The sequence below is a fragment of the Cololabis saira genome, chromosome 16, assembly GCF_033807715.1.
Source record: "Cololabis saira isolate AMF1-May2022 chromosome 16, fColSai1.1, whole genome shotgun sequence".
NCBI classification, from domain to species: Eukaryota; Metazoa; Chordata; class Actinopteri; order Beloniformes; family Belonidae; genus Cololabis; species Cololabis saira.
Genome location: NC_084602.1, coordinates 25,373,032 through 25,388,300, shown reverse-complemented (window position 1 = coordinate 25,388,300; position 15,269 = coordinate 25,373,032). Strand labels below are relative to the sequence as shown.

General features: G+C 42.7%; 1 protein-coding gene across 9 annotated transcripts in view; it reads left to right on the top strand.

Moving 5' to 3' along the window:
* The window catches only part of LOC133462280 (ryanodine receptor 3-like), a 139,807-nt gene that overhangs the window by 106,286 nt on the left and 18,252 nt on the right, over positions 1–15,269 (top strand). For 4 of the 9 annotated variants that reach the window (XM_061743441.1, XM_061743440.1, XM_061743437.1 and 1 more), the window contains 28 exons: positions 4–119; positions 199–266; positions 346–467; positions 592–641; positions 1,766–1,826; positions 2,628–2,866; positions 3,276–3,357; positions 3,434–3,564; positions 3,644–3,967; positions 4,774–5,014; positions 5,120–5,207; positions 5,297–5,389; positions 6,009–6,023; positions 6,451–6,621; positions 7,816–7,875; positions 7,956–8,090; positions 8,497–8,609; positions 10,567–10,663; positions 11,482–11,591; positions 11,862–11,913; positions 11,990–12,043; positions 12,138–12,395; positions 12,471–12,547; positions 12,691–12,764; positions 13,763–13,780; positions 14,379–14,459; positions 14,617–14,705; positions 14,788–14,916. In XM_061743441.1, coding sequence (XP_061599425.1) covers positions 4–119; positions 199–266; positions 346–467; positions 592–641; positions 1,766–1,826; positions 2,628–2,866; positions 3,276–3,357; positions 3,434–3,564; positions 3,644–3,967; positions 4,774–5,014; positions 5,120–5,207; positions 5,297–5,389; positions 6,009–6,023; positions 6,451–6,621; positions 7,816–7,875; positions 7,956–8,090; positions 8,497–8,609; positions 10,567–10,663; positions 11,482–11,591; positions 11,862–11,913; positions 11,990–12,043; positions 12,138–12,395; positions 12,471–12,547; positions 12,691–12,764; positions 13,763–13,780; positions 14,379–14,459; positions 14,617–14,705; positions 14,788–14,916 — 3,148 coding nt within the window. The remainder of the gene's footprint in view (positions 1–3; positions 120–198; positions 267–345; positions 468–591; positions 642–1,765; positions 1,827–2,627; positions 2,867–3,275; positions 3,358–3,433; positions 3,565–3,643; positions 3,968–4,773; positions 5,015–5,119; positions 5,208–5,296; positions 5,390–6,008; positions 6,024–6,450; positions 6,622–7,815; positions 7,876–7,955; positions 8,091–8,496; positions 8,610–10,566; positions 10,664–11,481; positions 11,592–11,861; positions 11,914–11,989; positions 12,044–12,137; positions 12,396–12,470; positions 12,548–12,690; positions 12,765–13,762; positions 13,781–14,378; positions 14,460–14,616; positions 14,706–14,787; positions 14,917–15,269) is intronic. The other 5 variants (XM_061743443.1, XM_061743438.1, XM_061743445.1 and 2 more) reach the window with 3 other exon arrangements.

Below are 15,269 nucleotides of genomic sequence, written 5' to 3'. Positions count from 1 at the left end.
CAGAGGTCTGAAGGACCTGGAGCAGGACTCCTCTTCCATGGAGAAAAGGTTTGCCTATAAATTCCTCAAGAAGTTGCTCAAGTATGTTGACTCAGCTCAGGAGTTCATTGCCCACTTAGGTATAACAACATGACACAGACTCAAAATAGACTTTCAGAAAGCTTGTTGCTTAATGCGAAACCCCTCCTCTCAATCCAGAGGCCATGGCCGCCAGTGGAAAAACAGACAGGTCACCTCACGAGCAAGAAATTAAGTTTTTTGCCAAAGTAAGAAAGTGGCACATGTTTTTCCTCCTTTGACCTGATCTGGTCTTTTACTTAAACTTTTTTTTTTGCTCTCCTTCAGGTTCTCCTCCCTCTCATCGACCAATACTTCAAGAACCACTCTCTGTACTTCCTCTCATCCCCCAACAAGAACCTGAGCAGCAGTGGCTACGCCTCCAACAAGGAGAAGGAGATGGTCACCAGGTAGCACCTCACTACTATACACACACCGCAACACTGCACGATACTAAAGTTAGAGAAACAAGTCTTCTATTCATGAATGCACCCACTCTGATTTCCTCTCTGTTTCCCTTCTTCACGTCTCCAGCCTGTTTTGTAAACTGGCAGCTCTTGTCAGACATAGGATTTCCCTCTTTGGTAAGGAGGTCGGGAATGTGTGGGGATGTGTGTTGGTATGGCTCTTGCCTTAAGGTTGACACCCAGTACTCGAGTTGAGGGGGGATGAGAGGGGATGGAATCCCCCCTGAAATAAAAACAGTCCAAATCATCCCCCCTGAAATAAAAACGGTCCAAATCATCCCTCCTGTAAAACTGCCATCCCCCCTTTCCATCCCTTATATCATTTCATCAATGAATGTGTTATTACTACTATTTTGCAATGTAGCGATTCATGCACTTATTTGACAATTTTCACCTGTTTCAAGTAGATTTTCACTTGAAATAAGTAGGAAAATCTGCCAGTGCGACAAGATGTATCTTCTTATTACAAGCAAAACATTCTTGTTCCACTGGCAGATTTTTCTACTTATCTCAAGTGAAAATCTACTTGAAATAGATGAAAATTGTTGTTTTTTCCAGTGATGAGTCTTGTTTTAAGTGTAATGAGATTTTTTTTACTAAAATGAGACATTTTAACTGGAAATAAGACAAATATTCTTTTGGGTTTTGGGTTTTTGCAGTGATCCATTTTACTTATCCTGTGAAGGACAGAGTCATATTGATAAGTTCAGAAAACTGTTTTTTATTGTTGTGTTTTGATGTATTTGATGTAAGCCCGGTGGATATTTAAAGCTTACAGAAGGCTGCATTTAACTGCTGCTATGTCATTCCTGCAGTATTTCTGCAGGTGTTTTGGTCAGTGCTATTATTTGTAATATATTATATTATTTATATTCAGCACAAATTATCTGTCCCCATATGATAAAATCCACCACCCCCCCTAATTTTTTTTTTTTTACAACTCGAGTACTGTTGACACCTGTATGTCGAGGTTTATCACAGAAGAAGCCGATAAGGATGGAGATGTATATAAAGGCTTTGGTGAAACAGACCTTGTTAGTTTAAACATATGTGAGTAACCTGACTGCATACTGCATCATATATCCAGCTGAGGTGATGGACTGCATGCTGATCAGCGGTGGGTGGTACATTGCTGCATGCTCAGATCTGCCATAAGGGAGGATCAATGCAAGTCAGGAAAGTCAGTAGATTTGTGTTTCACCAGTGTTGATGTCATACTGACGTGCCTGTGTCTTTCGTAGGGAGCGACTCCACCACCATGGTCAGCTGTCTGCACATCCTGGCACACACTCTGGACACCAGGTGGGTGCAAATTAGGCAGAGTCCAGTGCACACAAGGAACTTGGCACGACTGGGTTTTTTGATTTATTTAATTTTTAAATAAAAAAGTTCAAGTGCCCCTCAGTTTGACGCTAACGGCAGACAAACATGAGCTATTTCTGCAAGCCATTTCCAGCCCCGTCGCCGTCAAGTCGTCCGGGCCTCATCTGGAACCCAAAGAGGTACTTGTTAGTTGTGAGTGTTTCCTTTCAGTCATCATTCTTATGGGATGCACTGGCATTAACAAAAAAGCCTCCTCTGGCATTTTAAATATGCAGCACGGATTTCATGCAGCACATGTTGCCCGAGGCTCGCCGTGTTCTTTGGAGACAGTGCGCTGTTTGTGAAAGCGCCGCACACATACTGTAATGAGGCCAAATCAACAGTGCATTATTGTGTCTTGTTTGTTCTGAAGAGCTCCAGCTGATGCTTGCAGACTGTTTTTCATTTGTCCTTCCTTTCCATGATACATCAGGGCTCAACACTAGGTAATTCATTTATACTGTTATGAACTGTGAAATGCTGAAAACAAACTCACTAATCATATTAATATAGTGTGCTGCTTCATATTGTCCTTAAGCTTGAGCGTTGACTTTGAATTTAGATGTTCTCCTTGTTCATTAGATGAGCATTTCATATTTTATTGCAAGGTCACATTGATGCTCATGACTGAAATGTTTCCAGACTGTGAGACGCTAAATATTTGCGTGACGAGGAATATCCACTGGGCTTGCATACTCATTTGTTTTCCGTCATTTATCATGCTCTCATCCACTCCAACAGGACAGTGATGAAGTCGGGGTCGGAGCAGGTGAGGCTGGGGCTCAGGACTTTCTTTGAAAATGCTGCGGAGGACCTGGAGAAGACCTTTGAGAACCTGAAGCTGGGGAAGTTCACGCACTCCCGCTCACAGATGAAAGGCGTGTCACAGAATATCAACTACACCACCGTGGCGCTGCTCCCCATCCTAACTGCTCTGTTTGAGCACATCACTCAACACCACTTTGGAGTAGACCTGCTCTGTGAGTCTGAACAGCACGGGGATGATCAAACGTAGCTGCTTGAAAGGCTGCGGAAACCTAGAGTGAAGTGTGACGCTGGTTTCCACAACACTTAAATCAGTCCCGCTCTGCCATAGAGGGTGACGTGTGTGCAAAAATGCTGGCATCAAAAGCCTTTTTTTGATGAAGTAATGATGATATAAGTGCTTGTGACTGCAAGCCACGTTTACTCAAGCTATTGGACTATTTCTCAGGGGTTGGCATCCCTCATACACAAGCTGCTCTCCTCATATCAGATGTCTTTTTAAGACACAGTCCTGGATTGATGCATTTTTAAGTTTTTGCCTATTTATTGTGGCTTGGAAGTTTGTCTTGATACCAGCTCGAAGGGTCAAACCATTTTCCTAATTTTCTCTTTTCATCTTCCCAGTGGATGATGTCCAAGTGTCCTGTTATCGAATCCTGACCAGTCTCTACGCATTGGGCACTGGGAAAAACATCTATGTGGAGAGGTATCTGAAGATTTAAAATTGTGCAGAACTTTAGCGAAGAAACCTTTTCCCATTTAATACAATTCGTGTCTCTCAGGCAGCTGCCGGCTATCGGCCAGTGTCTGGCGACGCTGGCCGGGGCCATGCCTGTAGCCTTCCTGGAACCTCTGCTAAACACGTACAACCCCTGCTCCGTGTTCAACACCAAGAGTGCCAGAGATCGAGCTGGTGAGTTACAGCCAGTTCTTTCAAAGTAAAAGCTACCAGACTCTTATCCTCATGACCGTTACCCTGCGTAATTTTTCAGTCCTAGGAATACGAGACTCCGTGGAGGAGATGTGTCCGGGGATGCCGCGGCTGGACGGCCTCATGAAGGACATCAACGACATGGCCGAGTCTGGCGCGAGGTACACAGAGATGCCTCATGTGATCGAAGTGGTGCTGCCCATGCTGTGTAACTACCTCTCCTACTGGTGGGAGAGGGGGCCTGAAAACCAACCCGCCAGCGGGGGGAGCGTCTGCTGCACCACCGTCACCTCAGAGCACCTTAGCCTCATCCTCGGCAACATCCTGAAGATCCTCAACAACAACCTGGGTATTGATGAGGCCTCATGGATGAAGAGAATTGCAGGTGGGTGGCAGACAGTTTTATCTGTGTCGGGAACGTTACTTATATGATGATATCAGAGGTGTCAAGTAACAAAGTACAAATACTTTGTTACCTTACTTAAGTAGAAATTTTGGTTATCTATACTTCACTGGAGTAATTATTTTTCAGACAACTTTTTACTTTTACTCCTTACATTTTCACGCAATTATCTGTACTTTTTACTCCTTACATTTTAAAAACAGCCTCGTTACTCTATTTCATTTCGGCCTTTAAAAAAAAACTATCCAGTTAAATTGCTCCATCCGGATAGAGTGAATTTGGTTGTGGTTGTTTCAGATGTTCTTGTCCAGTTTTGTTCTTACATCCGTTGCCTCAGATTCCTGCAACTAAACTTGGATGTACATTCCAATAAAGGTTAGGATAAATGATAACACGCCTCTGAAGTTTGACTTTTTGCACCATTACAATACTTATAGGCAACTAGTCATCATATCTCCTGCTCTCTGAAACACATGTTAATGCTCAATAGTACACATATATGGTTCTTTAATATATTTGCATTATACTAAGATGCATTCATTTTCAATGGCTTTTGTCCTTAATTGCTTTTTTCCCCCTTACATTACTTTTACTTTTATACTTTAAGTAGTTTTGAAACCAGTACTTTTATACTTTTACTTGAGTAAAAAACTTGAGTTGATACTTCACCTTCTACAGGAGTATTTTTAAACTCTAGTATCTATATTTCTACCTGAGTAATGAATGTGAATACTTTTGACACCTCTGGATGATATTGATGATAATTATTTAAATCATTTGTCGTCTAGTCTATGTGCAACCCATCATCAGCAAGGCTCGAGCAGACCTGCTGAAAAGCCACTTCCTCCCCACGCTGGAGAAACTTAAGAAGAAGACGGTGAAGGTGGTGGCAGAAGAAGAGCTTCTCAAGGCCGACGGTAAAGGAGACACGCAGGAGGCCGAGCTGCTCATCCTGGACGAGTTTGCTGTGCTCTGCAGAGACCTGTACGCCTTTTACCCCATGCTCATCCGCTACGTGGACAACAACAGGTCAGCTGAGTGAGCTGCCGTATTTGACATATTTGAGCGTCAGGAATATGGTGGAGAAAATGTTACCGTCTGCAGAAGAAGTGATTTTCTTTTCTGGTGCTGCAGGTCCAGATGGCTCAAAGAACCAGATTCAGACTCCAATGAGCTCTTCAGAATGGTCGCGGAGATATTCATCCTCTGGTGCAAGTCACATGTAAGGGATCACGTCTCCAATGTTTTAATAAATTAGTGCATCAACATCACTGATTCACTATTAATTACCTTCTTTTTTTGTTCTTATAGAATTTTAAAAGAGAAGAGCAGAACTTTGTAGTGCAGAATGAAATCAACAACCTCTCTTTCTTGACTGGAGACAACAAAACAAAGATGTCCAAGGTAGGTTTATTCTCATCCCCTCCCACCCAACAACAACAGACTTATTCTACACCTGATGTTGAAGGGGATTAATTATCTTTCAATTACCCTTAACAGTAAAACCTATTGTGGCAACTAAGAATCTCCATGTTTCTTGGAAATGGATGAAAAAAATCCTATAAATGGGATCAGCTGGACAAACCATGTCAACATTTCCTTAACTTGCTTGTACATGCGCTCATATGTTAATATGTGGACTACTCCCACGGACCCATGTGTGAACACATACATGAACACATACACACTTGTATGAAAGAAAAAAACCTCCTTAAATGCTTTTCTTCAAATTTGAAATGGACTGGAGGATAGAAATAATATTCAGTTGTACATATGTGTATGTATACATGCATGGTTGTTAGGGCCGAAAACACAAACTAACCTCATATTTCAGCCGTCATCACATGGTCGGAGCATTTAATCTCTTGTCTGCCAGATTTATCACTTTAAACAAACAAAATAAAAATGGATTTGACTCCAGTGCACGACCATGTGGGAACTCCCCGCCTTCATTAACTGCCCTCTCACCCCTTTTTTTTTTCTCTACTTGCTCCTCTCTCTTTTTCTCCCTATTTATCTACAGTCCTTTAAGGAGAAGGTAGAGTGATGCAGTGCATGAGCCGTTGACTTGCCAGCTTATTGGCTTGTATGCTTCAGTCGCCAAGCAGCACAGCCAATAGCTTGTGCCACCGTGCTATATAGCTCCTAATATAGTTGAATATTACGTTACCATGGTCACGTTGGTCATTTGTCGCCGTCTTATGAGTGTAACGTGTCTCTTCTCGACCAGTCAAGCCGTTCCCCAGCCAAACATGTGATTGTGTGTGTTTGCAGTAGATTGATTGTGATATTCTCGTCAGTTTGGCCGGTAGTTATAGTACGTCTATACTGTATGTCGTTGTGGTCAATGTGTGTGTGAGTGTGTGCACCTACAACGTTTGAATATATATGTATGCACAGGCAGCAGTTCCTATGTTTTATTCACCAGTGTGTGTTTTCTGAGGTTACTATGGTGAACTTTTCAGTCTGGAGGACAAGACCAGGAGAGGAAACACAAGAAGCGGCGCGGTGAGTTCTACTCCATCCAGACGTCGCTGATTGTGGCTGCTCTGAAGAAGATGCTGCCAATCGGCCTCAACATGTGTACCCCCGGGGATCAGGAGCTCATCTCTCTAGCCAAGACACGCTACCTCATGGTGAGAAAGCATGTGTTTAGAAAAACCTGCAACCATTCATAAGAATACTGCTGCCATAAGAAAATCATTGTCTTTACACTCTTACTACTTTCAAAACAAAAAACTGCTGGAATGTAAAAATGACTTAATTAGTGAAGTTAAGCAGTGTTTCTTGTACTTAACTTCCTCTACACTACAACTTATAAGCAAATATACAGTAGTACTTTTTTTGGACAGCTCCAAATAGGTTGGTGTCACTTGGGCAAATATTAACCATAAAGAAGCTGCAAGAAAGTTAGTTTTAACCAAAACCTACAAAAATCCAAAAGAGCAGCTGAAAAGAAAGAAAAAAAGTTGTAGCCATCAGCATGTTTGTCCTGCCTGTGGAAAGATGCCCCACTGGTATAATAATCCAGCCGCAGGAAAAGATGGAAGCCACTAATATAAAGATAAGAAAGCCCCTCTCAATGTATGGTGGCTTTCACTGGAACAAAGGAGAATTTAAATCTATTGTTTTTGTGTCTCACTGCCTGTATCTTTTACCTGATGGTAACAGATCGTATTCTGAGGAAAAGGACGTGTAAAATAGCGCACTAAAATATTTTTTTTTACAGCTGCTTGTCAGGATAGCTACTCTTTAATCCATATCACCTTTATAGCTGTCTTCCCTGACTTTGGAAGTTTGTTTTTGAGCTTCAATGCCAAGCCGACATGTCGTTCCGTATCTGATACGTCTGAGTATAGTGTTGTGACAAGCATCCTTTGTTTTTTAAGTGTTGTAAAAGTGTTGTAAACAATAGGGAGGAAACATGATGGAAGGAGAAACTCAACTTATTTTTGTTGAGCTCTATCGTGTGTGCTTCATAACCTAGTGGCATACCTGCATTTCAAATTAAAAGTTGTAGTTTCAAACTAGGTTACATTTCACAGCCCTCTACAAACAACACAAAACTAAAACTGGAAAATGATCCAAATGACAATGATAGCATTAAAAATTACAATTAACAAGGAATAACAGCAACAGAAACATTCCCAGTACAGGTTACTTTATAACTATATTTTTGACAGTGTGCAGATGGGGCTTTTATTTGTGTAAAGGATTTAAATACTTCTAAAATACCACAGTACCCTTTGCTTGTAGAGTTATAGAAACTTAACTTTTTTTCTTTTTTTGTTTGGGATAGAAAGTTGATATGTTTCTTCATTGCCCAACAGAAAGATACAGATGAAGAGGTCAAAGACCACATTCGCCAGAACCTCCACCTCCGGGAAAAGGTGAGCAAGTCCGACTGAAGTAAATCTGTCGTGGCTCAGTAACGGCTTCCATCTGATCCATGTGTGACTTGTTAACCCAGTCGGAGGACCCTGCTGTGAGGTGGCAGCTGAACCTGTACAAGGACGTAGTGATGAGGACCGAGGGGCCTCCTGACCCCGAACGAGTGGTGGATCGTATCCAGAGGATCTCTGCGGCCATCTTCAACCTGGAGCAGGTCTACATTCATTTATGTTCAAAGCAGCACTCGATATCAACATATTCTGCATATCATACTAGTAAAGGTGTAGGATTACTGATGAAGATGTCTTTTATTCCAACCATACATTCACTCAAACATGCAGCCAGGACAGCAGAGGAAACTATAATCTTGCTTTGGTGTTTGGAATAAAAATATCTCAGCTTATTATTGGTATAGAAATAAAAATGCACTTTCTACTTCATCAGATATGACTAAGCTCCTGTGAGGTTCAGCGTGAGTCACCAACATATAAAGCGTTAGTGCTGAGGAGATGCCCGTGCAGTCGATGAGAGAGCCGTTTCTCAGGGCTCCCTTGTTTCTCTGGTTTCCCTGGTGGACGGTGTCGGTCATAAAACCTTAATAACATTTCTGTTGCCCTCAGGTGGAGCAGCCGCTCAGATCCAAAAAATGCGTGTGGCAGAAGCTGCTGTCCAAGCAGAGGAAGCGAGCGGTTGTGGCCTGCTTCAGGATGGCGCCCCTCTATAATTTGCCAAGGTATTATGTTCTTGGTCAACCCCCTTTTTTTTTTTTTTGCACAGCCTCAGTTCAAACAGTTTTATGATTATTACAGTTGAAGACTATTATAATACCAACACACGCAAAGAAAAAAAGTCCAGCATGTACGGGAGAATCAGCTACCACGCTGTTTTCTTCCTGCGTCTGTCCCACATACCTCCTATAGTTCTTCCTGGGCTCGATTTGTAGGACACATGTCCGACCTATAGCTATTATCTATTTATAAGAATACAAAAGAAAGGACATGGCAATTTCATGGCCTGCTGCTCTGTAACTGAGTCACACAAAGTTGGGGGTGTGTTTCAGTGTGGTGGAAAACAATTATGTGGCTCAACCTCGGGGTGGCCGTCTTCAATTTGTGCTCAAGCAGATGCCGGCTTGCCTGCCAGCATGACTCATTTACCGAGAGTTGGGTACTGTGAGATATGACGAAGCGCAGCTAATAATTACTAGACGGGATCCGCAGTGCAGGAGCAGACTGGGTTTTTTTTGGAGATTGAATGAAGAGGTAAGAATGGGAAGGTTCTGGGTAACAAATGTGTGGCATTCAGATGTAATCTGTTCTCTTTTGTCTCTCTGTTCAGTCTTTGTTCTGTCCGCAGTGTCACACTCTTTTGTACCTCTGCCTCATCTCCTCAGGCACAAAAATAATAATTACTTCCTGAATGCCTACCGACACATTTGGCTGGAGATAATGCATGAGAACACAGACTATGACAGTCTGCTCTCAGTGCTGACGGTAAAGTAGAGCCCACCCAGAGTTGCTGCTCTTTGACTTGCCGTCCCCCGTCTTTAAGTACTGCTCGCTTTCCTCCGGGCCCGTGTTTCTGCCAGAGGTCTTAACTCTCATTTTCACTGGGATCTCCACTGGTCAACACGTTTGCAGGGATGCAACAAACTCGGCCTTCTGAACCCCATTTCCAGAAAAGATGGGAGGTTTTGTAACAGGCAGCAGAAACATTGTAGTATTTGTAATATGTTCATTAATTTGAACATTTGTTACACAGAAATAACTACAAATAGAAAATGATGTTGCATTCATGGCCTCACATTGTTACGAAATTCCAATATACACTTCAGCATCAGTGGAGCCATCCCAAAACTGCAAGTCAGCCGTGTCATGGACACATTACATTTATTTGTGCAATTTAATAACATTTAATAGGACTCGTGTGATTGCCTCAATATACAGGCACACTGAAGGCAAGAGAAAGTAGTGAGAAAGAGGGAGAATGAAAGACTGACCGAACGGGAATAAATCTCAGCCGGTGTTGTAGAAGGGGCTGGACCTTCATGCCTGTCGGGAGACTTCCTGACTGCAGACATGCCTGTGTGCCGCTGTAAATAACGGCTCAGAGAAAAACATCCCAACTTTTCCAGAAAGGAGATTTATAAAACTACTTGTGAAAGTACTTTTTCGTCCCTTTGGAAAAGCTCCATAGTTAACGTATTTTGTTGGTATTGCACAAAAAAAGAAAAGCATTGAACCGCTTCTCTGCAGGCGTTATGTGCTGAGTTTCTTGGCCCGGTTCAGCAACTTCCTAATCTGCTGTGTTTTTCCGTGAAGATACTTCTTAACTAACCACTAATAATCAATAGATGCTCTCAATCTATTCCTTGTAACTGTTAAACATCCCTGCACATTAATAACTAAATCATGTAAGATCTGTAGCTCTCAATCTTAGCAGCGAGTGGATCTCCACCTCCAGATGATGAGAGTTAAGATTAACTCTCATTAACAAGATTAAAAGAAAGAAAGAAAAAAAAAGAATATTTGCTCAGTCAACCGTCTGGCAGGACGTCTGCACATTTGAGATGACCAGTTGGATGTGCCTTTACCCCGAACTAACCGGTATTAACCCCTCCCAAGGGACTTCTCCCATCCTTTGCACTTCTCCTACCTAACCCGGGCTAATCTCCTCTCACCCCTCCCTAGGCATCGCTCTATTAACCTCTTCCTCCTGGCCTATCAGAGAATATGGATAGAAACAGAAGAGTACTCTTTTGAGGAGAAGCTAGTGCAGGATCTTGCAGTAAGTACTTCACCCCCGACGTCAAGTGTTGTCATGTCGGTACCCGGATACCGCAGGGAGCTGAGCCTCCAACGCACTCCTCTTCTCTACTTGTGTCCGTGAAAAAAAGTGTGAAACACACTCCACTCTCGAGTCACTGTCAGTCATCCATACCGGGTGGGTTTCAAGCAGACCTATTTTTGGTGAGCATGACATCAGCGATGATGTCAGAGCCAGTGACTCGACCACTGTGTCCCATCCACATAGGTAAGAAAGCATCCTCTCCTAATGCTTTCACTTACCAGGGAAATTTATGAAAGTTCTTTTGTCTTTCCTAAATTTTTACAGTCATCAAGCTTCGCAGTTGCACATTTAAGTCATGCACTCTATTTTCCAAAGGTTCTTCAGGAATAGTTTTGCTTTAAAGACAAAAAGTAGCTTTTTAATTTAGATTTGTGGACTGTTTATTTCCTTATAGTCATCCTACGAAGTTAGGTGGAGAGCACTGGACCAGATGAGCTCAGAGATCACAGCAATGGAGAAGCATCTTAGAAAAGAATGCTCCTTGAGGAAGTTGGAAAAACCTCAAACGTCATGCATCTACGGTGTTGGAGTGTCCTTGTGTGTATCCGCATGTGTGTGAAAGCGCCTGTCATCATGTGTCCATGCACCTGCTCGTGATCCTGGGTATTTTTTTGCACGCACGTCATTTGCATTCTTTTTTTTTTTCCTTAAGAAACCTTATTCTGTTGGGACACGGTTAAATGTCACTGCACCTTGTAGCTGATTTTGGAAGCGCCTGCTTCGGTTTGACCGCTGATTCGTGTGGCTTTGTTCAGAAGACGCAGCCTAAGGTGGAGGAGGAGGAGGAGGAAGAGGTCATGACGCAGCCAGACCCTCTTCACCAGCTCATTCTGCATTTCAGCCACAACGCTCTGACCGAATGCAGGTAAAGACACACATCCCCCTGTCCACTTGGCACCAGCATCGTCAGAGTTACGGGCCATCTGTGCTGCATAATTGCTTTGGCGTGCTTCTCAGCTAATAAAGAGAACATTAAGCATAAATTGCAGCCATATATTATATTAAAAAAAAAGGAAAAACAAGCAGCTTTTTGGTATTTGTTAGTAGTCTTAGTCCAAATCATCAAAGTTTCAAATGAAATTGTAGGCAATCCCATAAGTTTAACCGCTAGAAACTCATGTTCTTTCTTACTTAGCTCCTTGGAAGAAGATCCCTTGTATATTGCCTACGCGGACATGATGGCGAAGGTACCTAGTTCTCGACTTTCCTCTTGTATGTTTCCTTGCCATGACGTGCACTTTTGACATTCACACTGTCTTTCAGAGTTGCGCTGAGGGTGAAGAGGAGGAAGAAGAAGGGAAAGAGAAAACCTTTGAGGTGTTTTTTATCTTCAAGAAAAGGTTTCTGCATTTGCTTGATTTGGTGTCAGTTTCAACCATGTTTTCCCAAATGTCGCTCGGATGCTCTGTAGGAAAAGGAGATGGAGAAACAGAAGATGCTTTATCAGCAAGCCCGGCTGCACGACCGAGGGGCTGCAGAGATGGTGCTTCAGATGATCAGCGCCAGCAAAGGTGGAGAAACGCACGAGCGCCTGTCGGCGGTCCTGAAGGATGTCGCAGGTGTCAGCATCTCTGACATGTGTCCGTCAGGTCGTCTCGGCGCGACTGTGACTTTCACCCTCAAGCTTGGCATCTCCGTTCTCAACGGGGGAAACATACTGGTGCAGCAGGTACGAAGAAACCCTCCGTGATGAAGGCTCCACTGCCCCAGCGTCGCTATTCATTTCATTTTTATGTTGTTGCAGAAAATGCTGGACTATCTGAAGGAAAAAAGAGACGTTGGATTTTTCAAAAGCTTGTCCGGACTGATGATGTCGTGCAGGTAAAGGAGCCATGAGCGATGATGACTGTCTGTAGCTTAAACGAAGACTCCAATTACACTTGAAATGTGCAGGAAGGTGTTGTCTACTGATGAAATACAGACAGGATAGTTTTGTTCAGCCGGTTGCTTTGTTTTCCCGACAGCGTCCTGGACTTGAATGCCTTTGAGAGGCAAAACAAAGCTGAAGGTCTCGGGATGGTCACTGAGGAGGGATCAAGTAAGTGGGGGTGATGAACGTAGCTGATCTCTGCAGCTCTAATTATTTCTTCTTTCTTGATTTCCTCTCAGCTCCGAGATCCTTGAGGATTTTCATGGAAATATCACAGTAAATGGTATATTCGTCAGTTTAATGTAGCAGAATAAAATGAAATCCAAGAGAATATAGGATGTGCTTATATCACAGTTTAAAAAAAGAAATGGCACTCCAGACAAAACCCTGTAGTTTCAGTATGAGTATCTTCATAAACTGACTTTGAACAAACATAGATGATCACATTTGTAGCTTTATTTGTGCAGCATGTGGGGTATTTCACCATTTTGGGATACTTTGGACAGCCAAGGCCTTGCTCACGGTGCAGTTTACCCCAGCTGTTACCAAAGAGGCCGACCTCACTTTAAGGGGGGGGTTTCTCATTCTGACTCTTAATATTGGCACAGAAACGTCCACAAAATAAACAAGGCTGAATGAGTTTGCTGTTTAGTTTGCTGTTGCTCAGTCCCATCTCCACTTCACGTGCGTCTCTCGTTTCATGTCGTCATGTCATCCTGCAGGTAAGCCTGTGCTACTGTATGTCCAAGTCCTGTCTGGGTCTTGTCTTTCACCAAAAAAACTAAACCAAAAATCACAGTCACAACTAAATCACAATTGCTTATTAACTCTATTCAAACTGATGGGTTGCATACAGTATATAAATATGTTTTTATCATGCATACTCCAGCTCATTTCCACGTCATACGCTCAGGCATAAGTGATGGTAAATTTGACTTTGTCCAACTTTAAACTGCCTGCTGAGTGAGCAGGCTGCTCTTCAAGTATGTTGCCGTCGCAGACCGATGTGTGTAAAGCGTATAATTGCAGCCCTATCATTCTCTCCTGTTCCTACTTCTTCTGATTGAATCTCAGTGTGTTCTCCTTTGCTTATGTCTGCTTTTGTTTTGTTTGTTTGTTTGTTTGTTTGTTTCCTTCTGATCATGTTTTTATGTCATCGGTCGCAGTCAACGTGAGTGAGCGGGGTAAATACACGGTTTAGATTCTACTCATTTTTCTGCAATGCTGACATCTTGATTGCTCTCCGTCCCGCTCATTTCCTGTCAGTCCACCTCTCTTTCCTCCTCCCTTCTTCCTACCTCTGAATGCCACCATCTTTGGCTCCTGGACTGAAAAAAAGAAAGAAAGAAAAGAAATACATGCATGCTCTTTCGATATCAGTCCACGGTCAGGCTGCTGAAAGCCACGCAAATCTTCCCACTTATTATTTTATAAATGCTTGTTATTTTTGTGAGACCCGTCTCTATATACATACACGTTTTGACGATACTAACCAGCGTGTGTTAAGAACTAAATCCCCCGAAGCTTTGTTTAGACAAAACAACAAAGCTTTGCTGGTGTTAAATAACAAATTCTGTTTTATTCCTATATTTAACCTCATTTTTTATTTCCTAAATAATCCGCTTGACTGTTTGTGTCTGTCCTGACTCACTTTTGGACAAATAGAAGCTTTATAAGGAGATAAAAGTTAAACAAGCTGTACATGCCTGTATAGACATTAAAACGATGGATCTTGCCGTGTCATCACTAAGAGGGACAGGTAATCTCATTTCCTGTTCTCAGGTTCCAAGGTTCTGCAGAACGATGAGTTCACTAAGGATCTGTTTAGGTTTCTGCAGCTTCTCTGTGAGGGCCACAATAACGGTAGGTAAACCCTTCTCCACACAACAAAATTCACAACGATGTTCCCTCCAGCTGCATGTTTCTGAGGAGCAACGTTACAGAGGCCCTTTTTTTCAGTGAGGTGCTTCTGTAGCAATTCTCATGTTTATTCTAAATCATTACTCTACTTTCACTTTAGATTTTCAAAATTTCCTGAGGACTCAGACAGGAAATACAACCACAGTCAACATCATCATTAGCACTGTGGACTACCTGCTCAGACTCCAGGTATTACATTGAACCACACTGATCGTCTATTTAGCAAAAGGTTCAGTAATATATTTCCGTGAATTGTTTGCTCCTCTGTTAGGAATCCATCAGTGATTTCTACTGGTACTATTCTGGTAAAGATGTGATCGATGAGGCGGGGCAGAGGAACTTCTCCAGAGCACTAGCAGTGGCCAAACAGGTCTTCAACTCTTTAACTGAGTATATTCAGGTACGTTATGACACCATAATGCTCTACAATTACAATCTCACATGTTGCTGATAGGAACAATGTTTAAAGGAGCATGAGGCAAGAATAAGAAATGAGACTCATTAGCGCTACGACGGCCGTCGGGGGTACTGCAGCCAACAGCGAAGCCGGCACGGGAGAACGGGGAGAACGCGCATGCAGCGTCATTTGACATCACATCCGCAGCCCAGCGCGGGAAATTCGGGCCCAGAATTGCAGCACATTTTGCAGCACACAGCCTGTTCAAGGCAACGGAGAGATACGCTAGAGGGCTCATTCTTTTTGGTTTGGAACGCTTCATCTGACATTATTACTAGAAAACTTAAAACGTATAT